The sequence below is a fragment of the Ornithodoros turicata genome, chromosome 5, assembly GCF_037126465.1.
Source record: "Ornithodoros turicata isolate Travis chromosome 5, ASM3712646v1, whole genome shotgun sequence".
Taxonomy (NCBI): domain Eukaryota; kingdom Metazoa; phylum Arthropoda; class Arachnida; order Ixodida; family Argasidae; genus Ornithodoros; species Ornithodoros turicata.
Genome location: NC_088205.1, coordinates 6366761 through 6391257, shown reverse-complemented (window position 1 = coordinate 6391257; position 24497 = coordinate 6366761). Strand labels below are relative to the sequence as shown.

Below are 24497 nucleotides of genomic sequence, written 5' to 3'. Positions count from 1 at the left end.
AAACGGTAGGCGTACGCCTTTTTTTGGGACAATTATGAACGGCATAAGTGTCACAAAAAAGGCGTACGCCTCCCGTTTTCAACAAATCAGGGCCGGTAACGATATCATTAGAGATGATGGTTGGCCAGGAGCGTGCTATGCGGTGAAGTTCAGAGTGCATAGCTGTGCGCATAGCCAAATTTCCATTGCGAATCGAATGCGAATATTTCACCTGCACTGCGAATTGAATCAAAATAATCTCTTCAGACGTCGAATCGAATTTGCATAATCCGAAGAGGCCCAATTCGAATAATTTCGAATACCTCGTGGTGAAATGTTTTTGTGGTGGTGTGCTCACTGGATAATGTTCAGCTCGAAACTAGTGAGCCTTTTCACTCAGCATAAGATAGCGTGTGAGAAGGGTTCCTTTGTGTTGCATGTTGTAGACTGCATTAGTGGAGTGAACTGCATTGAGAGTTGTCAACGTGGTGCATGCAGCCTGCTTTGTGTGCATCTCCTCATTTCTATGTTTACATTGTGAATTTCCTGTACTTTTTTTAAGAACTGCACATATTTCCATGTGTTACTGAAAATAACACTGAAAGTTGGGAGTACATTTACTTGAACATGCAGTACCCAGAGTACAGTGTTGACCATGAGCTCCCTGAAGTTGTAGACTTTAGTGACAGAATATTGTGAACAGTGTTAAGATGGTTTCCCCGAACACTCCAATGTAATGATGTGAAGCGGACTTGCAGAACGGCGCCGTACACCAAAAGAGCAATGGCGGTAACGTGAAGCGCGCTTCACCTAACTCTTGGATGTAATGAGGCGAAGCCCACTTGCCGAATGATGACGGCGAAACCTTGCTAAAGAAAAATATTTGAAAATTTCGAATACTGAAGATAGGTTGCGCATAGCACTTGAATAGCATCAGATATTCGACTCATATCCGAAATTTCGAATATTCGCACAGCGCTAGTAATAAGTAATAACGCTTGTTCTATCACGCGAGCAGAGCTAGCTACTCTTAAAAATGAACTTCACAGCGTAGCACGCTCCTAGCCAACCATCATCTCAAATGATATCGTTATCTGCCCTGATTTGTTGAAAACGGGAGGCGTACGCCTTTTTTTGTGACAATTATGAACAGTGTCACAAAAAAGCGTACGCCTCCCGTTTTCAAGAAATCAGGGCAGATAACTATATCATTCGAGATTATGGTTGGCTAGGAGCGTGCTATGCTGTAAAGTTCATTTAAGAGTGTATGCAAGTCTGACGCCTCCGTACACGATGATATGTGGTCGGTTTTGACCGATAAAAACGGGGTATACGAGTATTCCCCGCTTTGTTTGAGCAACTGAACCCGCTACCGTAGGAGGGGGAATGTGACAACGGCAGCGAGGAATGTACACGTGGAAAAAGAAAGTGGAATGCTCGGAGAGCGAACTAGGCAGTTAGTTATGATGGATCCTTCCCTTCAAGAGCTGACGAGGAAGAAAGGCGTGGTCTTTGTCGCCGACGTGGTTATTACGCGCGCTCACATTCTGCTGACTCAAGGATCCGCTTTGTTAGAGCCGTTCTGTTGGAAGTTATAATGAATCTGTGACGGGTCGTGCTGAATCTTCTGGATCCGCATATAAAAGTAACGATTACTGTTCTCGAGGATCCTTCACGACGGCGTAGTGAGTAATATGTTTGGTTATTAATTCACGAATGGAAGTTTTTTTTTTTTTTTTATAGGGCCACCATCGTGCAGCAGAGGGTGATCTACTGGATGGGCGTCGACACTAAAGTCGTCCTTGTCGGCTCGGCTTCCAGCTCTACATCTACGTGGATCCTTTTCATCATTGTTCCACTCTCCGCACGCTTGTTTAAGACATATTATTGTTGAAACTATCGATATCATTTTACATAAATACAATAATGCTACTCAAGTCCTCTGTTGCCACGTGAGATGCCGTCGAGGTGAAGTTGGCGGAATTTTTGTTTTCTCTCTCTCTCTCATCCGGTCTGCGAAAAATAAACTATAGTCTTAAAACAGAACTTGACCGCATAACACGCTCCTAGCCAGCCGTCATCACGAATGATATATTATTATCTCCTCTGATTTGTTGAAAATGAGAGGCGTGCTCCCAGCGCTTTCTACGAGTCATGTGAGATAAATGTGTCATTCCGTGCAATGGCTGGCCTTCAGCGTGCTACACGGTCAAGTTCTGTTTGAAAAGCGTACTGCGATGTGCAGATGTGGTGGATAAACAGGGGGAGAAAGAGACGAGCAGATACGTAAGTTATGACACGGTAGTATATGGAAAGTATGTTACCAACCACATCGCCGCCGCCGTACTGAGTACCTGGGTGCATGGGCGGGGTGAGGGTCATTTGTCACCCCCTCTGGCTCAGACGTTTTCTCTTTTTCTTTTCTTTTCTTTCTTTTTTTCGTGACCTTGCCACAGCCCATCCGGCGTCTGTCAAGGCTGCACATCTCTGAGAGTTCCCGCCGTATTTCTTGTGCTTTTCTTCTTCATTCCGTGGCCCGCAAACAGTACACGACCTGTCCTGAATAATGTGGGACTGTGCAGGGAGCGCCCGGGTCCGAGATGTTGCCCCTCCCTGAAACATTGCCTATAGCGGCGCCCCTGCCTATGTGACACTAAATAAAATAAGCAACATAGAAGAGGTAATACTGGGTACTGCCCAGGGTGTCATGCTACATACCTTTGAACTACACTCGTACGGCACATGTTTGACCGTGACAACCAAAGGATGGTGAAGCACCAGGAGTGACTAGTTGCATCTCTGCATGACGGGAATCTGAGGGTGTAGGTTCGGGTCCCACGGCATGGTATCTTGCAGGGTGTTTCACCTAAAGTGATAAAAAAAATTCTAACTGGCGACATACTCGCCGGAGGACTGTGGGACTTCCCGGCAATTACGTTCTGGAAACTTTTGCCGCCGTCTTTAAATGTGGGATTTACTTTTTTCAATTGAAATCGCCAATCCTGAGGCTCAGACTTCACGATCGCTAAACGTGGGTGTCGTCGGATGTAGTCTGGTGTAGTTTTCAACCCAACCTCGATGGTGCTATGTTCCTATTGTTGGTCAGACAAGGATTTTGAAGTTGTTCTCTCATAATTTCCGTGTCAATGAAACAGTGAGTGGGTGTACAGCCTTTATTGTCCATAAATGTCGACACAGAAAAGATGCAGGGGGCAGCTGTAAAACGCGTGTCTGACCAGCAGTAGACGAATACTATAGGATCCAGCGAGCGATATCGCTAGCGAAATAGTGCAGCGAATGATATCGCTTTTATTTTACTCATTAAATGGCGCGTACATTTCATTCTCCATTAACATATGGAAAAAAAAAGAGAAACCCCTATGTCTCCTAATTTCAAGAAATCGGGAGAGCGAATGATAACACCGGGTCGGCTGTGATGTGTTTCATCAGCTATCCGCAACTACTCCCCTGTATATGTTTGGCCGCGTAGGCGCCTGCGAGACTATTTTTCTTACGCATATCTTACACAACTTTTTTGCGATGCCAGGCACGGGCCCGCCAGCGGACAACTAATCGCCGCTTTCCGCGCATGCATGTTGACGCGCTTCTCCTCTGTATGTGAAGAATTCAAACATGGTCGCCGTAAACAGCGGTGGGCATGTATTACTAATATATTGCTTTTGTAATCATATTACTAAAAAACATTTTTGTATTAGTATTACACATTATAATACACATTTTCAAAAGGTGCCTGTAATAGTATTATAGTTAGGGAGTGAACTTCCCGTGTGAACCCGGGAACTTCCCTGTGAACTTTCCGGGAGTGAACCCGATTCCGCCCGGTTATTCCCCCCCGAACTGACCTCCGACCAATTCGGGTTAAACCCGATTTCTCCAACAATACAAAGTATCTTGACAAAGTATTTTGTCAGCAGTCTTGCACACATCCTTGGTGAACGTCTCGAACTTACCATGGGTGACCTGCTCAAGGAGGTGGCGTACCTCATTTTTGCTGTCACTTCCACCATAGAAAGTCGCACCATTCTGAATGGTAAATGTTTCGTGGTCGTTCATAAGATACTAGGGCCCGACGTGCACGGCCGTATGTCCTTTTTGTTGGAATTAACAAAAAGGACATACGGCCGTGCACGTCGGGCCCTAGTATCTTATCGCCGCGAATCAACGGTGGCCATGCATGGTGTACATATGTGGACAGATGAAGAGAGGACAACAGGAAGGAGTGGCAGGCAGGGGGGGTTAGTATGGGACCTGGACCAGGTCAGGGGGAACTGTGCCGACATCCGTCTGGAAAGTCTTTGGAAAACCCAGGGAAAACCTCAGACGAGGACAGCCGCTGGCAGGATTCGAACACGCGTCACCTCCTAGTCTGTGCGTGGAAGGCGATCATCCTAACCGTTGGAACGTCAGGACAGCTGGTAATGTCAGATATGCCACAAGACGTTCTTTGCTTCGACCGAACAGGCGAGAAATCGAAGATTTGATTTTTTATTTATTTTATAATTCATTAGCGTCAACCGCGGCCTGGCAGCCTGGTCTTTCGATCTCGATGTCAATCCCGATACCAACGATCAAACGTCGATCACGGCTTGACACCAAGGCTGTCCAACAGCGAGCCTTGGTAGGCAGCCAAGTTTTACTCGCGGGTGCTGAACACTATCCTGTTCCCGTATTGGAAACACCTGGGTTTCTCGGAACCCCGGTTGCAAACACTGCTAGCAGAAGGGGCTTTCTACGATGGCGTTTGCTTCTCAGCCTCCATACGCCATCTTTTCTCACCAAAGTAAGGAGAGAATAATTATAACGTAAATGTGGTTCGCTTCGAAAGCGCAAGTGTAACAACAGGCAACAGCCATGTCACGGATGTTGCACTTTCACGACAACTTCATTTTTATTTCATATTCGCCATTCAGCATCAAAGCAAAAAATTATAGCGATGTCAACTATGTCCGAGGGTGTAAAGTAATGCTTGCGATGAGAAAAAGCGGAGGTAACCACTCAGCCTATCTGGTGATGAGAGACAACTTTGCTGGTGCGTCTCTGACAGTCGTGCGGAGCTCGTGTTTATTGTTATAGTACTGGCTGCGAAATACGCGTAATCAGACGATTTTAAAAAGATGCGCGCGCCACCAAGCGCGTGGCGCGAAGCAGCATGGGAACTGCGAGGGACACTGCTCCGTCGTCTGCTTCGCTTATGGTTCGCTTCGCTTATGCTTGATGGTTGTTGTTCTTCTTGTACCTCCGCCTCTGGGCGTCTCGTAATGCTCTAAGGCGTTCCAAGTTCCCATGATCCCTTGCGTGCCACAGGTGGCGCTTGCTTTTGTAAAAAGGTCTATTTCCGCCAGCCAGCTAGCAGTCGCTATGGCGCTAAACGACAACGGAAATTTGGGCGAACGCCGCGCCAGCGCAGGGATTGCATCTCTAGCTCCCTCTGTGTACACAGAGGGAGCTACTATTCAGGTACCCTCTCTCTAGCGTAAAATGCAGTGCCACGACGAGGTAACTTCGAGTAATCGCGACCAATATTGCTCCCTCAAATGCACTAAATATTGTCACAAAACATAATACGCCTCTGCAAATGTGCAAATCTTGCTTTTGTACGAGCAAGCGTGAGATGGCAAAGATATATTCGAAAGTTGGAGCTTCGAAAGCGAAAGATTACAGGATGCGAGAGCGAGACTTATGACTCGTCTGCTACAAACGCGCTGTCTTTCTTGCCCTTTCAGAGGCACTAAACTAATGGCCGTACGTTGCCTAAAAAATTGCACAGAGTGAAAGCAAGGGTCTCACGCTACCTAACTATTTTTAAGACTTTGTGTAACCCGAGCGGCTTTCTCTATTTAAAAAAAGACATCAGAGAGCGAGATGAGCGCAACTCTCTCCTTCCTCTAAGGCGTCGGCAAACATCACCTGACTGCATCGAACGGGGCAGACGTATAAGAAACCTGTATTTCCCGACTCAGCCCCGAATGACGTTTTGCGTTGTCAACCAATCTCGTACTCCCACAAGGTCAGCCGCGTCAGCCAAGATCGACAATTAGTGCGGATTATAAAGTGATCTCATTTCTGTTAGTGAAAGCCGCCGGAAAAGATGTACAAATACGTTGTGGGAGGATAGTTCTCGTGAATGTAGTCTAGTGGCTCCAAGGAGAAAAAAAAATATTCCTGTTGTTTAAAATTTTGTCTCACTGTTTGCTAGTGCATCAGTATCGCACCACTGAAGACAATGTAGAATGCCCAGTATTCAGTTTGTGAGGGGTTGCTGTGATACGTACCAGTTATTTTATGGTCATGGCTTGCATCTGCCGTTTTACGACGACATACTGAAGAATACATTCCCTCTCTGTAGGACCTGTTTCGTTGCGTTGCGGTCCGTCCGTCCATGACTCCGCCACCTCCTCTCCAACACACTCGTCCAGACGACGTGACGATCGTTTACAGCTATAGAGTGCCTCGTTTGTTACCCCTGGAAGGCACTCTCTTAGACCACGTGCCAGTCACGACACGACGTGCTGTGTGAAGATTATGCTAGCTATTAGTTCATCCTGTGAAGGGACGGTCTCGTACACCCTTCTCATAAAGTGTGCCATTCAATTGCCCTTTCTTGAAAACGAAATGCTGCGAATTTACCCGACAAAGCACGTCGCGGTTATTAAATAGCCGAATTAAATTGAGAAAGATTGCACAGGCATACCGGCTCTGATTGACGCTATGCCTGTCGGTGCAACTCTCAACTTCGCAAAATTCCCAACACAGAACGCACAGGCTTTTGCATGTCAGAACCAAATGGCGTTTATTAAACGTCGAACAGTGCTCGCTCTCGAATCCCTAATTTTGAGCATGACTTCAAAGGCGATATACCGCAGGTCTTTCACGGGGTGCGCCCTCCGATATGACGTCTTCCTCCCGAGCGATTTTACGTGGACGATCAAGTCAGGTCACATGCAAACAATTCATAGAACGTCACATTATATCTTCATGCTCGAATACGGCTAGGACCCTTTTACACCTTGGACACACGTGAATTTCTTCGATGAGTAGGCACGGTGGAAGTATGCAGGGCAGGAGGCAATAGCAGCATCCAATTAGGCTGCAAGAACGTGAAAGAGGCACAACGTATACATAAAAAAAAAACATGCAAAGGAAGGAAGACAGAACATGAAACCCATTTTCTACGGATCATTTGCACACACACACATTTCTGGAGGTCTACGTTCATCCATGTAATCCCCTCCCCGTAACTTTATAATCCATGATTAAACAGTCAATGAGGAGCCACAATTTGTGCAAACTATTTCCGCTGAACGGCGTCTTATCCCTGCATAATTCACTGATTTACAAAAACGTCCTAAAAGAAGCAGGCATGACGGTACAGCGCGGTGCTCCGTCCGGTCTCCTGGCGTGACGTAGCATCACCGTAGTTAGCAAAGCCTCTTTTCCCACTAAAAATTCGTCAGCGACGGACACGTCGCCGTGCTACTTGCGCGGGGCTCTCGACGTCACGGAATGACGTCAGCACTATTAGTGCTCTCTGAAGGAGTTGAGAGGTTTCTGGAGGGTGTGCGGGCATCAGAGACCGTCGTGCTCGTTACAGGTAATCTAGAATAATCGCTCTTGCGCAAGAGCACATGCTATCTGTTCCGCAATACGCCGCGGTTGGAAACGAATAATTTAAGGAGGGGGCCTTCATTACTCTTTTAGTCTGATTATGCCATTTTGACAAAACAAATACAACACAAACCATCGCTGTGTATTAAATTCGTCCGGTTCTTTTTTTCCCTTCGATTTATTGATCTAAACGTGCCCTCTACGGACCAAATCTCGTGTCTTCAGAATCATGCCGAATATATGCCAATGCAGTGCCGGTGTATTTCACTGTATTTTCCAAAAATATTGTTTCTCAATGTGAAGCGTAAGTATCATAAAATTAATTTTCAGTTTTGAGAAGTATGACGTCATAGGGCACACGATCTGCAGCGCGTCTGGCAACATTGCTCCTCGAAGGTGCGTTTTCCGTCTCCTCATCATCAGGTGTTGGCAAACCTCCAGCGTCGGGCGCAGAGCAGAGACGCTCGCGCTGTTGCTAAGGAGAAAGATGCCAACTCTCGATGACGTCACCTACTCTTCGAGGACCCGAAACTATGGAGCTGCTGCTTTGGAAAATTCGCGGTAGAGCGTAATGTTCATTTGCGGGATTTATATTTGGCGTACTCAGTCTGCAGGAGGTTCATTTATAATACGAAATAATATAAATAAATATCGTAGTACCACATTAATTATCGAGAAACGAGAATCGGCATGTAATCTTTTTTCTGCTGGTGAACCTACAGCTGCAGCCACTAGCACTTCCTTCTCTAAGAGCCTATAGGAATTATGCCGGGTTGTTGCGCAGCGTGAGCAGAATGAAACAATGATTACCTAGTTTCCCGTAGATAGATATGCATAGGTATACGCCGATACTGACCACAACGACATCATGGACCCGCAGAGAATCCAGGAAAGGGGCCCGGATGTGTACGCGACCTCTGTCCTAACGAGCATTTGGCACCGGTGACAATACAGCGGAATGCCTGCGAGTAAATTTGATTCCGTCATTTCGTGTCTTTTGGTGCAGTTACGTTATACGTGCTCCACTTTGCACATATTGCTGCCAATGTTACGAAAACATGAAAAGCATTTCTATTCTTTCAACCGATAATGCATTTATTGAACCCACTTTGCAGGCGCGGTACTCTATTGCTTTTAAGTCTGGCACAGTTTATTTTCTTGCCTCGTCCATATGATATGAAACCTCACTTACCTGTATTATTCCCAGAGTGCTGATGTTCTTTTAAGGTTTGCGGCTTGTACAAATACCAATAATGTATCCCTACTCCTTTCAGATAATTGTATGTCGAAATTTCTATGTCTATCGACCAATAGACTTCTTTCGTAAGGACGAGCGTCGCAGCCATGGGCGCCACCAGGATGTTTTCCGGTGGGAGGGGGGAGGCAGAATGTTTAGCATTCTGGCAGAATTCTTTAATTGCGCCCGCAACTATAAACTATATTGTTTTGGCTCAGAAACCCAACGTTTCTGTAAGCCAGGGGGGGGGGGTGCAAAGGCCCCCTCGCCCCCCACCCCACCCCACCTCATGACGGCGCCTATGGTCACAGCATCCAACGCATAGCGAAACTGCAGACGTACCATTACTGGTCGTCGTACTGGATGTACCAGATGCAAGTTTCTCCTTTACGCAACTTGTCCGTACTCTGCCGTTGTCGGGACCTGGACTTTCAGGGGACCCATGCATCTTCGTCAGGGCCTAGAAGATGGCTGCATGATGCTGCCAGTTGCAGCGCAATTAGAGCGTTGTTGCGTCATTAGGGAATTAGAGTGATAAGTAATGATCTACCCATTCATTATGATCGTGGAATCCGTGCAGCGTTTCAAAATCCAAGGGGACCCGACGATGAGTTATGGAACACAAATGAGCGTGAATAGTTCCAGAACAATATCTTCTCCTTAACTTTTTCTTTTCCCTGTTTTTCCAGCATCTATGCCCGCTAATTTTTCGTTACCATTACACTTTTGTGGGAGACAGGGCGTAGTCTGCTGAATGCATGGTACAGTGACAAAGCTTCTTACGTCCAGGTGAAAGCGTGTGAAATGGCACGCTGCAGTTCGAAGCACTTACGAGACAGCTGTAGACAGCCTTCCTCTGTCAAAGCAGATACTACCATGCGTAAGAAGAACGACTGCTTGCAATGAAGCCTCATGGGAAGCTGTACGACGAACTACGCATTTGTATGAGGGAAGGTCAAATAGTAATCGGGGTAGACATGGTTCTCCGATAGTGCCTCGCTGTTTGGGTAATTTTGCTATACGATAAGGATTTGTTCGAAGAGAAGTGTTACAGGCATTCTGTGCTTCTTCTTCGTTCTTGTGTGAGCCCTATCCACGGGCAAAATATGGCTTGTTTATCTTGTGCAGAACAACAGATGCAACGATGTGCGGTTGTGAGTACATCTGGACGCTACGGTGTGTCCCACAGGCTGTCTTGTTCTATCTTCTCCTCTACTGTTAGCGGAGTATAGCTACAGGCGTCGCGCCAGCAGGAGCTGCTACATCAGCACTTACACTTATCTCGATCCTGTATAGCCCTCTACTAGTACTTACTATCAGGTCGCCCTGATTATCGTCACCTGCACAGCATCGTTTGTCCTGCTTCTACTACACTTTTGAAGCACGGCATAGTCTTGTCGTCTTGCCTGTGTGTGTTTGCTAGATGTACTTGGCAAGTGATGGTAACATCCCCAGATGCCAAAGGAAGTGAAGTATTCAGACATTCGGCGAGAACGAGAGTGCGAATCGTTTTCTTCTTGATATCCTATAGCGTGCGGAAGATTGTGACGGTTGATGCAACAACTTGACGAATCCTTGTAATCGGTTTATAAGTCGACCCTACTTGAAGGCACCGAAAAGCCAGACTTAGGTCTAAGGTACCTGATGGGTGTCGTGGGAGGTCCTATGGCGTTCGAGCCCCGATAGTTTGTCTATGATCACTGTGGAGAGTTTATCAGGCCGTGGGAGGAGAGTTTTGGATCGGAAGGTGCTTTGATTGGAAGTCAATCGCCTCTTTCCTTTGAAGTGGCTGACGTCAAGTTGATCTTTGATTTGACAGCTTCGCTTATCGTAGTGTGTTCTGACCTACTAAACCGCCACATTGTCTGGATGCCGCCCCGTCGGACTGTCGGCGACGTATGTTCTTCGCGGTACCAACGCAGACCCGACCAGGCTAGGATGTAGCCCGACCAGGTCTCTTACTCTGGGCAATCCAGTATCCGGTGGTTCAGAAGCGACAAGCACATTTCATTTTGTTTACCTTTGGTTTCTCGGACGCCTTGGTCACGTCAGCTGGCTTGCAGCGATACACGAGCGCTACGTGCTGATGAGCGCGAATAATGCATGAAGCCGCGCACTGCTCTTGTGGGGAAATGCATGAATCTGCCTTCGCGTGCAGGTGGTGGCGGTCCTTCTGGTGTCTGGCAAATGCAAGCAGGGAAAACAAGGCAGTTGTCCTAAGCTATAGAATGTAGACTACGTTCCTTCAGTCCCGAGTTGATTTGAAGGAATCGAACATGTGAAATCTGTTCTGCCACGCACATCCTCTTCGACGTCCATGTGTTCACAACCGGTTTAGAACACTGTGGTCATACGTTAAGTTGAATGCCCGGTGAAATGAACAACGCCTTACGACAGTATGTTTTCTTTTATTATCTACGTGTTGCTGGAAGCAGGTGCCTGACCTAGTTATTGGCCACCTGATTTAGACGGATGCGACCTCTTGCTAGATTATATTCGAAGACCAGCATATCGAAGAGCACACACAGCTGAAAAAGGATGTAATGTACTGTTGATTGAGGATGGGATACAAGGATAGATTCTGCCCTGTAGTATCTCCATCGGGCAATGAAATGAACGAACCTTCCCACAGAAAGCGAAGACGGTCGTAGCCAGCCGGAAGAGGAAGTATTCTTTCTGCAGAAAAGATAGGGAGTCAAAGGCTAGACGGAGATATCGAATCACGTGTACACAAAGATACAGAGAGCAAAGATATCGTAGAGCGCGAAGAAAAACAATATACAAGTTTCCGGCGATGCAGAATCAAAAATAACAAAGGCGATAGATAAGTAAAATAACATAGAACAGAGCTAAAGCAGAACAGAAGCACTAAACTAAAGCAGAAACAAAGATAGAAAGATACAAAGATATAGGAGGTAACTGATATGTTGCTCTGTCTGCGGAAACCCAAGCAGCACAATGTACTGAAAGTCGAGTGCGATAGGGGAGGACGGTATTGGTCTTAAATGTTCTTTAGTTTCTGTTCAAGGCCTTCCACCTACCCGTCCACCCCTATTGCACTTGACTTTCAGTACATTGTGCTGCTTGGGAAAGACTCCACTGTATTGTCATTTTCCCGACTATCAGGAAAGCAGGTGACCGCCGTTTCTTTCCCAAGAAGCACAATGTACTGAAAGTCGAGTGCGATAGGGGTGGACGGGTAGGTGGAAGGCCTTGAACAGACTCGTGAAGCTAAAGAACATTGATAATAAGACACATACCGTCCAACACTATTGCACTCGACTTTCAGTACATAGTGCTGCTTGGGTTCCATCTGCGTCCGAGTAACCTGAACCCGAATCTCCGTCCACCGGCATAGTATACAACTCGTCCGCTACATGCAGGGTGACGTAATGCGCTGGCCTTCGGAGGGGAAAGTTTCTACGACTCCTCTCCACGTTCCTGTTTCGGTTTCGGTTTGATTGCTCGCTTATTTGAGGCATAATTTGTCACATTAGAAAGAAACTAAGTTGATGGCATATATAATGTGGATGTTATGCAACTACTACGATGTGCAGCAATCTTTTCACCGATCGTTCCGAACTATCCCTTTAGCCGTAACGCGTGGCCTGCTCAGACGCCAGCTCCGTACAGCGTACGAACCGGCGAACCGGAACCTGTTTGTGTAAGGCTCGGGACCAGGTTGAGAAACACGCAGCCTCGACAGCGGCTCTGCATGCTAGCTAGGCCACTTTGCGCACGCTACACGGTCAGTCTGATTCGTACTTAGCGCTGCGTCCTTTGGCCAGGCATTTGTTTCACGTATGCGTGGACATCGAGAAAACCAATAAACGTGGGGTACATACCGTAGTGTATTTTGAGGCGCTCCGTGCGAACGAAGTCAGGTCCTGCAACGATAAACAGAAATGAGCGTGACTCAGTATGCACGAGAAAGGAAGGGCAATGAGTTCATCTCATGGAGTTGCAGCGAGAGGTTTAACTTACAAAACCTTCGGACTCCGTCGTGTTTTTCGGTTTCCGCTGTCGTAAAACAGTCTTTGGTTAGGTTCTTAATAAAGCGCATAAAATAACACATTTTGAACATCGGTTCTCTTCTAACCTCAGGGACTTCGACGGGGGTATCCTTGTATTTCGTACTTAAAATGCCCACATTGATTCCGACGCACGCTACGGTGGCTACAGAATTCCACCGATTGTACACCCTCAAGGGGACTAAAGGTTTCTAGAAAGAAAGAAAAAGGAAGGAAGTGAGAAGAAGAAATATTTCAATGCTTACTTCGCTGCTACGAATTGAGGCAACAGTCATATTAAACCACCGAACGTTATGCCGGAGTTGTTATTTAGCGGATGCTCTCTCCGTTGGAGGGGTCCGCCAGATCTTGGGCGTAGAATTGAAACAAGCGAATGTAACCGTTAGTGAATTAAATGTAACAGAGTTCACTAATTGTATTCTGTTCGCGTGAATTAGGAGCTAATAATTAAGGACGAATTAAGTGCATTAATTTGGTTCGTTAGATTGATGTAATCCTACATCATAAACCGTAACGCAAACAAGCTGTACCAGGCTTTTTTTTTATGATAACGACATTAACGATCGGAAAGACGTCGAGAAAACCATTCGTGGAAGTCGTTATTGGGTACAGTTTAGAGTTGGTCAAAGTGTAAATCGCTTACCATTCCAAATCCAAAAAAGAGCGCAATGTCCATGAAAGAGTTGATGGAGCATTCCAGTGACTTGAGTGCAAGGAGCACCATCAGAACCGCTACACGGTGAACAAAGTGAGACAAGATATGATGGAAAGCAACTGTTTCTGAGGGTAAAGATCACAACACGAGCCTTCTTCCGGAAGACTGCCATATTTGCCAAAGATGCCACACTGGCAAGGAAACAAATCGGAAGCATAAGGACGCCACGACAATCACCGGGCAAAACGCCAATCAGAGAAAGAAAAATGATGATCAATATATTGGTCAATATATATGTATATATCAATATATCCACAAACGCTACACAACCCTTCACACGGCCCTACACAACGCGAACGCGACAGCATTCGCAGCCAAACGAGCCTTTCGGGCTTCCTTCGATTCAGCTTGTCGGTGCCGTCTCGCAGCCTCAGCCTTCTTTCGTCGCCGCTCCTCCACACAGCTTTCATAACCCATGGCGGGCCCACGCAGACATGACTGAACCTGTCGACCACCACAGCTGCAGCACTGCCGGCGTGCGGCGTCGCGCTCTCCATGCGCCCTCTCCTCCCTCTCTACTCACCGCGCATGCGCGCTTCGCCGTCCTCTCTCCGTGACCTACTTCCGCGCGCGCTCCACCTGTACTCGCCCTCTCCTCGGTGCTCCTTTCTCCACTTCGTGGCCACAGACAGACCACGCCGCGATTCTTTCGGAGCGAGGCTAAAATTCAGTAGGATGGCCGCTTGAAAAAGAATTTCAAGCAAATCAGCCTTGCTCGAACACACAGCACACAAAATACGAATGCCACTGGATTACATGGTATACCAGGAATTTTTGAAGAACACGCAAAACTTCATAGTTTCGGCTTCTCCAAGAGTATGTGACGTCATCGGGAAGGCCTGTCCCCTGTAAAAACAACGCACGTCGCTGCTTCCGCCCCACGTTGGAAGACTGTCAAGCAGCTGTTTGATGAGGACACAGAATTCAACCTTCACGCAGCACTGCTGCGGGACGCCCTAGCAGATTGAGCACTCCGTGATGTCATACTTCTCCAAGCTAGAAATTAATTTCATGATACTTCCGCGTCACATAGAGAGACAATATTTTGGGAGAGAAAAAAGGAATGGCATAAATCCGGTAAGTTTCTAAAGACACGACATCCAGTCCGAGGTGTCACGCATATAGAGGGTATGTGTAGATAAACTCTAGTGGCATTTGCACGCGTAACTCGTTTGGTACTTTCCTGACGAACTTCCGGTGGCGCACGATGGCGTATTTATGCGTGGCACAAATACGACCCGTGTGTCGGGCTTGGTAAAGCTTTCTTTTTGCGGGCCTAGGCAGGTCTCGGGCTTGACCATTATGGACCCGGGCCGTGCCTAGGTCGGGCTCGAGCCTGTTTAGCCCCTCTGCCAGTTAGCCACGGTCAAAGTTTAAAACCTAATGCAGTGAGCCGGGGCCCGGGCTAGGTATGCAGCCGTCGGACCGGGACCGGGCTGGTAAGTCAAAGGAAGGCAGTGCCTGAGTCGAAGAATGCTGCCCGTGCAGTGTTCTAGCACACACCCTGTACACGGCTGCTCTTACATCGTGGTTCAGGTATGTCTTCTGCGGTGGGGATGGCGCCGATCACGACCGTTTCCGTGATTCCGAACACGTTGATCACCTGGGAACGCAACCGTAGAGAAATTAGGGCTGACTATGCTGCCGTGGATTCGACCATCGATACGAAGCGTAGACGTTAACTGAAAACTGCTCACGAGCGAGATGAGGCTGAAGCCTGTTATGCGTCCCTGCGTGCAAGGCACTGCAGACAAAGAGTACAGTTTGAACTAGTTAATAAGTGCAGCTAGTGTAGCCCGGCGGTCTAGTATACAATCACGCGGCTTACTTTGTTTAAGAATGCTGGAATCACCTGAAAAGCGAGGTATCTGTCAGTCATCAAGCATTCTGGATTAATGCCTCCTTTGGTTTCCTACTACTCACCTTAGAATGATGGTCCGTATAGCACGAAAGGACGATCGCTGTTGAACCTAGCAAAAATTCTGGTAATGGGCCTCCGGAATCGAACGTCGAAAACAGAGTGTATGTCTTCTTCGTTGATCGTGGCTTTCGCACGCGCTCCAGGTGACGCATGTTGTAGATTATCAGGAACCGGACGTGTTGCCAAAAATGGGGGGGGGGGGGGGGTCTGGATAAATCACTCGCGTGTAACCTGGCTAGGTTCAAGGATGGTCAAACACCAGGCTTCTACTTAAAATTGGTGGTGCATAGCCACGGAGATAGGAGCGTTTATGGCGAATTCGGGGGGTAATTTCATTGCAACACCGCCTAGCCTAGCGCTCGGAAATTACCAGGTTGACGCCCGAGCTGGATCACATGACCGTTGCCACCCAAAAATTGGCGAATTCGGGTGGTCATTTCGGGGCAACTTTTTTTGCCAAATCCCGAGCAGTCATGTTCGCTTGATCAAAGCGAAGCAATCTCGCATGTTCGCGTGGCGCTTTCCCAGCGCCCGCAATTTGCTAGCTAGCACTTTTTTCGCTCGGGCTCCAAAGGACCGAGCAGCGGGTTGCCCAACTATATCCGGTGTCGTCACATCCGCTCTGCAGCGGTGGAGAGTGCCCTCATTGGCCCGCATGTCGAAGTTCACGTGGTTCAGCAGACGACGGAGCCCGGATGCGGGCGACCGCGATGCCCCTAATGCGAGCCATCGAAATGTCAATAAAGGAACTGAGGAGGAGGTGGTGGTGGAGTGAAAGGTGACTTCGGCCTTCGCTGACAACAAAAAAGCTAATGTATCCGAATGTCGAGAGCTTGCTCCACCGTTCTGGGGCAAAAGAAGACGAAAACGCATGCAGGCAGCTCTTAAACAAGCTATAGCTATAGCCACCCTGGCTCACAGTTATTGCACTTTTTTTCTGTAATAACGCGAACATGAAAAGACGCATTGTGGTCATGAACTTTTGCGTCCAACTTCGCTTCCACCACGGAGCTTTCCACTAGGAGTCATCGTTATCGTCATCACAATATGGCGCCAGGCATGTTTGTGTTGTGAGCACGGTGGTTGTGAGTTGATTGCACCGAACGAATACTCAGTACCTTTTAGCAAAAATGTCCAAAGATTCCAGAAGAATATGCGGCCCGGAAGGGACGAGGAGCTATGCGCCATTCCAGGTTATTAACAATAAACTGGTATGGTGCCTTTCACGATCCGTATTTGCATGCGGCCGCACACACATGCGTCTGCTCGCCGACACTTTGCGAGCGGCATTTGAGTCGCAGCTGCAAAGAAATGTTACAGTTCTTGCTACTATCTTAGTGTATTCTCTAACTGAGACATTGGGTCCTATTACGATGCAAACAACAGGTTGTAATTAGTTTGACGTGGGTTTCGTATAGATTACGAAAGGTGTCAAGTACGCCCATTAGAACAGTACAAGGCTGACATAGCAGGTGCTCTACGCAATACAAATAGAATTGTTCCGGCATACCTCTCGAAGATTTCTTGATAATAGAAAATTTGTGCTCTGTCACCAAGGCCAACTGTCAAGCCTCAGTGCTGAGTCAAGCTTACATATGCGATGGATGAAGCTAGAGCGTCTCATCTGCCCTGTGTAATGCCCTGTGTGCCATGTTTCAGTGCCTACATCTATCCTGCAATAGTAGTATTCGTATTATGAATTTTAAATGTTACAAACCATAGTAAACATGCCTCCCTTTGCAAAGGGCATGTAGGTCCATACAAACGAAAACGCATTTGCGTACACGGTATATTTTGTAATGTAGAAGCAGTCCCAAGAGTAGTATGAAATCCACTAACTTCTGTAATACTTGTTTGCCTGTTCTGGTGTGTTTTCTATAGTATAGTGTTTTGTTTTTCAGCCGTGCAATAAGCCAAGGAGATTAGATGGGCGTTCAAACGACCAAATACGTCCACTATGTAAGAGGAATTTACCACGGGCTTTGATTTTGAAATTATTATTAGCTAAATGGCATTATGTTACAGTTATGAAGACAGGAGTAGTGAGCCAAGCAAAGGGATCAGCATACCTCGAAGTTGGGAAGACAAAAGTTGTATGTTCAGTGTAAGTACGTACGGCATGAGCCACATCTTTAAGCACTTCGTGGTAGGTGACAAGTATGTACTCTGGCAAACACATGCACAAATTCTCATCTAAAATAATTTAGACATCATTTTGATTGCAGAAACAATGTTAAAAGATAAATTACATTAATCATGCGACTCTAGCTTTCTGTAGTAGCAACAATCCTTGGTTATCCTTATCTCGATCACACACCTTCGTTACATTTACCAGTCGCTAACACTTAGGTCACCGTCGAGCCAAAACTCTATGTGATCACGCAGTTTCTTTTCATTCTTTATACAAAAGAAGACAGCGTTCTCCTGATGAGATTTAGCATCTGCTTGAAACTCGCACATAAATGCAACTGTAATGTAGAAATCAATCAACAACTCCAGATTGCCCCAGAAACATTTCAAATACAGGGTTCTTGAAATGAAGTTAGAGCCATTTGTGCGTAACATACACTGTTCACATTAATGAGGTCAGGTACAGCAGGTGGACACACTTATGCTGCAAATGAGCCTAAGAATTCTAAGAGCAAATGTACGTGCATCAAAACTGCCAGATCAGAACTAAAGCTTTGTGTTAACTGAAGTTTGCTTGTGTCTATTGTACGCTAATAAAACGATGCATGCTACGTAAGGATCCTCCTTCCACCATGGCCTCTGTAGCTGGTTGTTTTTTTTAACAGTGCATAATAGGGCACTTAGATGCCAACTTGCCACAGATGTCTCTGTTTTGTTGCAGGTACGGCCCAAGAGAGATTGCTCGGAGAAAGGATTTCACACTAAGAGGGCAGGTCAACTGTGACTTGAGGTTTGCCCCGTACTCTTGCCACATCCGTCGACTGCCCACGTCAGATAATGAGGCCCTACAATATTCTCAGCTTCTAAGAGATGCTCTCACACCAGTTGTGTGCCTTGTAAGTACACTGGCCATAGACAGTGTAGCATTTAATGGATACTCTCACCTTCAACCTTATTGTCACAATGCAGCAATGGGAGTGACGCCAGAGGGGTGGGACAAGTTTCAGATTTTGTAACCACCCTCATGCGGTCGCTTGTGGCCACATTGCCGTACTGTAAAAGTGTTTCTTGTTGTTTTTTTTTTCTGTGCTGGACGTTTTTTTTTTTTTTTTTTCTGCGTTTTTCGCGAGCGTAAAAAAATCGCGAAATTTAAGTACCTGCGAAGTAGATACACTGATATCACCGATCCAATCTCCGGTACAATGCCATGGTGCCCAGCATACTTTTGGCCCCCTTAAGTTTCTCTTAAGAGTTACAGCAGCTTCAACTGCTGGTATATTTCTGACCCTCACATTCATGAACCTCGTTGATGTTGATCCTCATAGATCTGCGTTGAGCGCAAATCGTTTCTCGTTATTTTTTTGTTTGCTGTTCTTAAACTCACATGAGTAAACCAAAACAAATGGTCTTAACCAAGTGAAGGGACAATGAAGCTACCCTTTTTGTTCTGGGCTGGATGGGACTGTGTGCCATATGTCGTGTGTTGTCTGTCTCTATAAGAGTGGTCTGTAAGAGTTTGCCCTGAAGCAGCAGGGGTTGGTGGATTTGTCTTCTCGAATTCCTACAGCAAACAGGCCATTATGGTATCAACAGAGCCTGACAGACCATTTGTCCAGCCAAGTGCGTACACAGTTGGGTTGTTATAGGAGCACCGAAGGACCCAATAAAAGATATGTCAAAAGAAGCAGAAATTATAACTAGAAGTCCTGAGATATATATATATTTGAGATATATATATATATATATTCACACAAAAAGTATGACAGTAGTGCACAATCCTGGTGCACGAGAGAGCATTCAATCTCGCGGGTCGGAAATGCTCTTTCCCTCAGGCGGCCCAATAGAGAGGTGCACACCTTCTTTTTTTTCCAGCAGTATTTTGTGCCGCCCGTCCCGTGTCTCGACTGGTGCTAGCAGACGATTCTCAGCAGCCAGTAAAAAGTGCTGGCAGACCTTAATGTCACCACACTCCAGGAGTAGCGTGGGTGGGCTCTCTGCTGCTGCGTACATTCCTGTAAACAAATTTTCTCAGGAAATTCACTCTTCCCAAATGAAATATCTTGCATGACGGTCCCTGAAGGTAGTATGTTTGCATCACACGGTAAAAGGATATGTGTTCCAAGTGTCTTCCATGCCCCTTTTATGACGGAGGATCCCCAAAAAAGGGGTGATGAGGCCAGGAGTGATTTCCAACTTTCCGTTCGCCAGATGGGTGACTCGACACAGTGCATTACCTTCATGTGACAGACAAGTGACAGGAATTACGGGGTAGTACGGAAAAGTTCCCCGAGAGATTGTTGCCGAAACGGGTTCATCGGGGCCCGGGTTTTCATTTCATCACGCTAAAATCACACCCCCTATAACAGAGCCGCAAAGGAAAATGAGCATGCGGCAATATAAACAGCGCAGAAAGTATTGATGGCGAAAATTCTGTGTTGCTCTATGTTATGTCCCGAATGTGTGTGTTGTGCCGTGACTTTCATCAAAGCAGTACGAGGATTGCCATATTCTTTGTGCGGGCTACCTGCCTTTTAACTGTATGCCATTTTATTTCAGTACAAGTTTCCAAAGGCTACTATAGACGTCTTCGTTTATGTGATTGAAAACGATGGTGGAGGTATGTACCGTTTTTCAAAGCTGACCCGAGTTACATATGTGAGGTATGTCAAATGGACAACATATTTCAGTGTTGGCTGCTTCTATAACGACGGCAGGTCTTGCCCTTGCTGATGCTGGAATAGACATGTATGATGTTGTTATCGGGTGCAGTGTGGTGAGTATGCTGGCTGAGAAATAATGTTGTGCTGTATTCATTTGGCTTCTTTTTTTTTTTTGCTGCTTCTTTGTTTTGTTTTCAGCGGCAACAAGGAAATAGCTGTTTGGTGGACCCAACTTTTCGGGAAGAAGCTGCAGCCGCTGTAAGTACATAACTTTCGCGTTTCATGCAGATGTCTAACATGGCAGATTCCTGGTCCATTAACCATATCAATGATACAAGTACATGATCACTTGTGAGAAAAAGTGAAGTGAGAGAGAGAGAGAAAAGCAAGGGCTTAGACTGCTGGTGTCTTCGCCACCCATCAGAAATACAGGATGGAAGCATCCAGAGCAGACAGCGTTGTACGGGTGTAAATAACATTGTATGTAACGATTCGTGCGAGAAAGTGATACTGCGTAGCGTAACTACACAAACGCCTACATATGTGTGGCACGATTCTTGAAGGGCATATGTCATTGATTATCACTTCTAAGCACAGTCATATTCTCACTTCATGTGTGTATGCACACAACCATTTGTAGCTTCCTCGTTGCCAGATTGTTCCTGACGGGACAGCCACTTCAGTATGCCTCCCTATGCATTGCTAATACTTAAACCGTAACTTTACAGAAATAATCTAGATAATAGTCACAGTATTTGGAAGCCGCCTCGCAAAATAGAGGCATTACTATTCAGTGCACAGGCATGACTCTGTCCACGAGGATGAACTATGTTGCATCCAACATTTATTCCATCTCACGTGCAAGGGTACACACTCATCATGTCCCCGTGCTGCTTCTTCCCTGACATGATGTCTTCACCCAACGCAACAAATATTGTCGTGGCTTAAAACTGTGGCAGCGATATGTGCCCACCTTCACCATGCCACCATCTTTCACCCCTGATAACAGAGCTCTTGCTGAAGTGTGGGTGGTTACTAGGTGTTCTACAGAGCTCTCTAATCTCCTGTTTGCAAAAGGACAATTTGCTAATCACACATAATTGGCGTGTCTGCGAAATTTAAATATTCCCGTTCATGGGCAATGAATTCCCCTTTCCCCGTATTTATATGCTGAGATTGTTCGTGTCTCTGCAAATTATCGGTTCCACTGATGATGCAATCATGCATCACCACCAATATGTCACACAGTAGGACAATGTGGACTCTTGATATTGAAGTCACAATAAAGGGGACATCTCATGCTACTAGCAGCAGATACTATGTTGATACCCTGAGTGCACTAATGTCAACCCTTCATACAGCTTACAGTGGTGTTGGTACTGCTACTTACGTATGCAAGTTCCACATCTGGTATCTCAAAAAAAGAGAATGAAAAGTTGTGAGCATGCATACAAACAGCATGCTCTGGAATCTCCACCATGCTGCTTGTATGTATGCTCACAACTTTGTCCGCGAAATAAACCCGAGACAAGGAGTACAGACAAATTGTCGAAAATTTGTCTGTACTCCTTGTCTCAGGCTTATTTCGCAGTCATGCACTAGCTTGTCAGCATCATTTCGCTTTTGTCGATCACAGCTTTGTCCCCGCGTAACAAAGTCACATCCTGTTATATATATATATATTGCACCCACTCTATGCCAGTGCCGTGCAAGGTCCAACACAAATAAGCCGTTCTGACGTGTCTTACAGCCAAGTGACTCGGAGCAAAGCTTTGGTCAGATGACACTGGGCTTCATGCCAGCTCTGCAGCAAGTGGCAGCACTAGTGCAGAATGGAGAGCTTGATGCTGCCTCTATAGTCCTGGTAAATATGCAATGATACATCCTGTCTCTGTTGCAGAGGGTAATAGCGCTTGTTTTACAACGACTGGGAGGTAGGAAACAAAAATTCTTCAGAAGTCTTCCTAGTTTCTATCAATGACATTGTGTCCTCAGTGCAGCGCTCACATTCTTTGTTTTGTAAGATATCCTGTGCATTGAATGGCCTTTCTGAAACCAGTGAAACCACAATGCCAGATCTACAGCTGTTTTGATTCTTATTTGACGACTCTCTTTCAGAACGAGTGCACATTATAGATCTGTCTGTAATGGTCGATAGCATGTTACTGTTATCTGCAATGCAGTATGTGACTGGCAGCAGCATTTTTTAAATGCATTCCTTCTACTGCTGTTTTACGTGGTTTCTTGAGGCAGCTCAGTACAACATTCATGTTGCAAGTGGGTTTCATGGGACTTGCGTGGTTTTACAGAATATGAAAACACTGATTAGTTCCTGCCACAAGATTTATCCTGTGGTGCGGGATACCCTTCTATCGGAAATCAAGTCAAAAATGGAAGACCTACTCACAGAAGAATCTGACAAGGATGCTGACATGCATCCTTTGCCTGCCCTTGGTGAACAAGTTGCATAAAAGTAATTTGCTCTTTCTTAATGACCTCTCACTCTTGTTGCTTGCTGCTGACAGTGCAGCTTCAGGTTGACGGTGTGACTTTCGGGTGTGCTTGTCCCGTACGTGGATGAAATTTGAGGAACTGCTCTCTTTCCTCTGAAGCAAGCGAGCTGGTGAAGTTGATGCATAATGTAAAACCCTGAGACTAAGGAACACGAAAGAGCAGACACAAACACGAAATCTCAAGACTTAACCTCTTGAGTATTCGTGTTTGTGTCTGTCCTTTCATGTTCCCTAGTCTCGGGGGGTTTATATTATGCAGCAAAAAAGTGCATGCTCTAGTACACTCTCTAACAGAGCACCTGTTGTCACTATGTTGCCTCTAGTACATTGAACATAATCCAGCCCAAAAACGTGGTTCCACCGGCCCTTCAAACCCTTGGATACCCTGGTATCCCGAAATGCAGTTTTCAAAATCTGGAAAACACTGGAATTTTTCATTGTACTGGAAAACCCTTGATTTTGCATCCTTTTCTTGTTCACGCGGAGCTCCAGTGCAGAAGTATGTCCCAGGTAAAGGACCCTGGAAAGACCCTCGAGTTTTTTTACCAAAATTGATTGGGAACCATGAAATAACTCCATGCTGGGTGCTCATTTTTTATAATGGGCTGGCATGGTGTTCATACAAGCTGGAGCAAGACTAGATGTAAATTGCACCATGGGGGCTCTCTCTGTTGCCTGCATTCCTACTGCAGGTCCCTCCTGGGTGCAATGCATAAGGCGGTAGCCTTTCTTGCCTCCCTATTTGCATCCCCTTTGTTCACTTATTGTTTATAGCAATTAATGGTTTATAGGTTGAGAATCATAAAGGCAGGCTTGGTTAACGGAAACGAGAAACATTAAATACCCAAATTCCGGAGGAAACAAATATAGAAAAAGAAACAAATTTTAAGTCTGGAAACGTTAACAGAAACGGAGTCCATGTAACGTAATTCCCTTACCTTTCCTCTTAATACACATATAATAATCTTTCATTCCTTTATACCAAGAACAAGCGTGAATTGGAACCACATTCCATCATCATTGTTTTGTATGAATGCTGATATGTTCCATCGAATTATAGCTAACCACCACTCCCCTCTGTGGTGCTTTGCCTTGAGGGTATTAATAAATAAATATGCATATATTAGTATCCTTTCATTCACATCTCATCATCAGTCATCAGATTGATTTGATGGCAAAATACATATGGACAATGTGAATGATACATGCAGAGCGGCTTCAGCAGGGGCTCACAAGCTTCTTGTGATTATAAAAATAATACAATCCAATCCAATCTGGACAAAATCCAATCCAGACAAAACCTCGACGCAATAAGCGCACAGCTAAAATACTGTTGGCTGTGCTCGAGTTTGTACTGAAGTTGTGCCAAGTGGGTGCCTGACTCTGTACCGAGAAAATGGCCAAGTATGAGAGGTCGGGGAGACCACGTACGTCTTCGGTGTCTTCCTACTTCAAGTATGACATAGAAAGTAGAGCGTGTTACCAGAAACAGAAACGTTATATACCCAAATTGTGCAGGAAACGGATGTAGAAACAGAAATGACCACATACGTCTTCCTACTTCAAGTATGACATAGAAAGTAGAGTGCGTTACCAGAAACAAAAATGTTAGATACCCAAATTGTGCAGGAAGCGGATGTAGAAACAGAAATGACCACATACGTCTTCTGTGTCTTCCTACTTCA

At 46.0% G+C, this 24497-nt stretch overlaps 3 protein-coding genes and 1 long non-coding RNA gene across 10 annotated transcripts in view; 2 read left to right on the top strand and 2 right to left on the bottom strand.

Annotated features, from left to right (window-relative positions):
* The window catches only part of LOC135393833 (uncharacterized), a 366589-nt gene extending 364672 nt beyond the window's left edge, over nucleotides 1-1917 (top strand). For all 5 annotated transcript variants that reach the window (XM_064624137.1, XM_064624136.1, XM_064624139.1 and 2 more), the window contains one exon: nucleotides 1723-1917. In XM_064624137.1, the coding sequence (XP_064480207.1) occupies nucleotides 1723-1873 (151 nt within the window). In that variant the 3' untranslated portion in view covers nucleotides 1874-1917. The remainder of the gene's footprint in view (nucleotides 1-1722) is intronic.
* Nucleotides 1918-6773: 4856 nt separating this feature from the next.
* Nucleotides 6774-10117, bottom strand: LOC135395277 (uncharacterized). 3 transcript variants are annotated; one of them, XR_010423008.1, is made up of 4 exons: nucleotides 9393-10117; nucleotides 9185-9313; nucleotides 8462-8567; nucleotides 6774-7087 (listed from the first exon to the last, which is right to left on the bottom strand). It is a non-coding gene; the product is annotated as an uncharacterized LOC135395277 (long non-coding RNA). The 3 variants fall into 3 exon arrangements; XR_010423009.1 differs by having other exon boundaries at nucleotides 9185-9323; nucleotides 9675-10117; XR_010423007.1 differs by having other exon boundaries at nucleotides 9185-9323; nucleotides 9393-10116.
* A 1117-nt stretch (nucleotides 10118-11234) lies between these two features.
* Nucleotides 11235-15857, bottom strand: LOC135395276 (uncharacterized). Its single transcript, XM_064626512.1, has 10 exons — nucleotides 15512-15857; nucleotides 15417-15440; nucleotides 15286-15332; nucleotides 15113-15191; nucleotides 13517-13605; nucleotides 12942-13064; nucleotides 12827-12862; nucleotides 12688-12729; nucleotides 11465-11518; nucleotides 11235-11370 (listed from the first exon to the last, which is right to left on the bottom strand). Coding segments are annotated over exons 2-10 (555 nt in total). The 5' UTR covers nucleotides 15418-15440; nucleotides 15512-15857; the 3' UTR covers nucleotides 11235-11286.
* Nucleotides 15858-16429: 572 nt separating this feature from the next.
* LOC135395275 (exosome complex component MTR3-like) lies at nucleotides 16430-22787 on the top strand. The gene is made up of 9 exons (XM_064626511.1): nucleotides 16430-16720; nucleotides 17411-17468; nucleotides 17535-17613; nucleotides 18361-18535; nucleotides 20196-20256; nucleotides 20327-20412; nucleotides 20498-20557; nucleotides 22050-22163; nucleotides 22609-22787. The coding sequence occupies exons 1-9, from the start codon at nucleotides 16640-16642 to the stop codon at nucleotides 22768-22770; spliced, it is 876 nt and encodes a 291-aa protein (XP_064482581.1). The 5' UTR covers nucleotides 16430-16639; the 3' UTR covers nucleotides 22771-22787.
* Nucleotides 22788-24497: the final 1710 nt, after the last annotated feature.

Coding starts and splice junctions, on each gene's coding strand:
- LOC135395275 (XM_064626511.1), top strand. CDS start 16,640: ATGTCCAAAGATTCCAGAAGAATATGCGGCCCGGAAGGGACGAGGAGC. Junction 17,469..17,534: donor CGACCAAATACGTCCACTAT/GTAAGAGGAATT, acceptor ATTATGTTACAG/TTATGAAGACAGGAGTAGTG. Junction 17,614..18,360: donor ACAAAAGTTGTATGTTCAGT/GTAAGTACGTAC, acceptor GTTTTGTTGCAG/GTACGGCCCAAGAGAGATTG.
- LOC135395276 (XM_064626512.1), bottom strand. Junction 13,606..15,112: donor AGACATACCTGAACCACGAT/GTAAGAGCAGCC, acceptor TTCACCGTGTAG/CGGTTCTGATGGTGCTCCTT. Junction 13,065..13,516: donor TCTTTTTTGGATTTGGAATG/GTAAGCGATTTA, acceptor CTTTCTTTCTAG/AAACCTTTAGTCCCCTTGAG.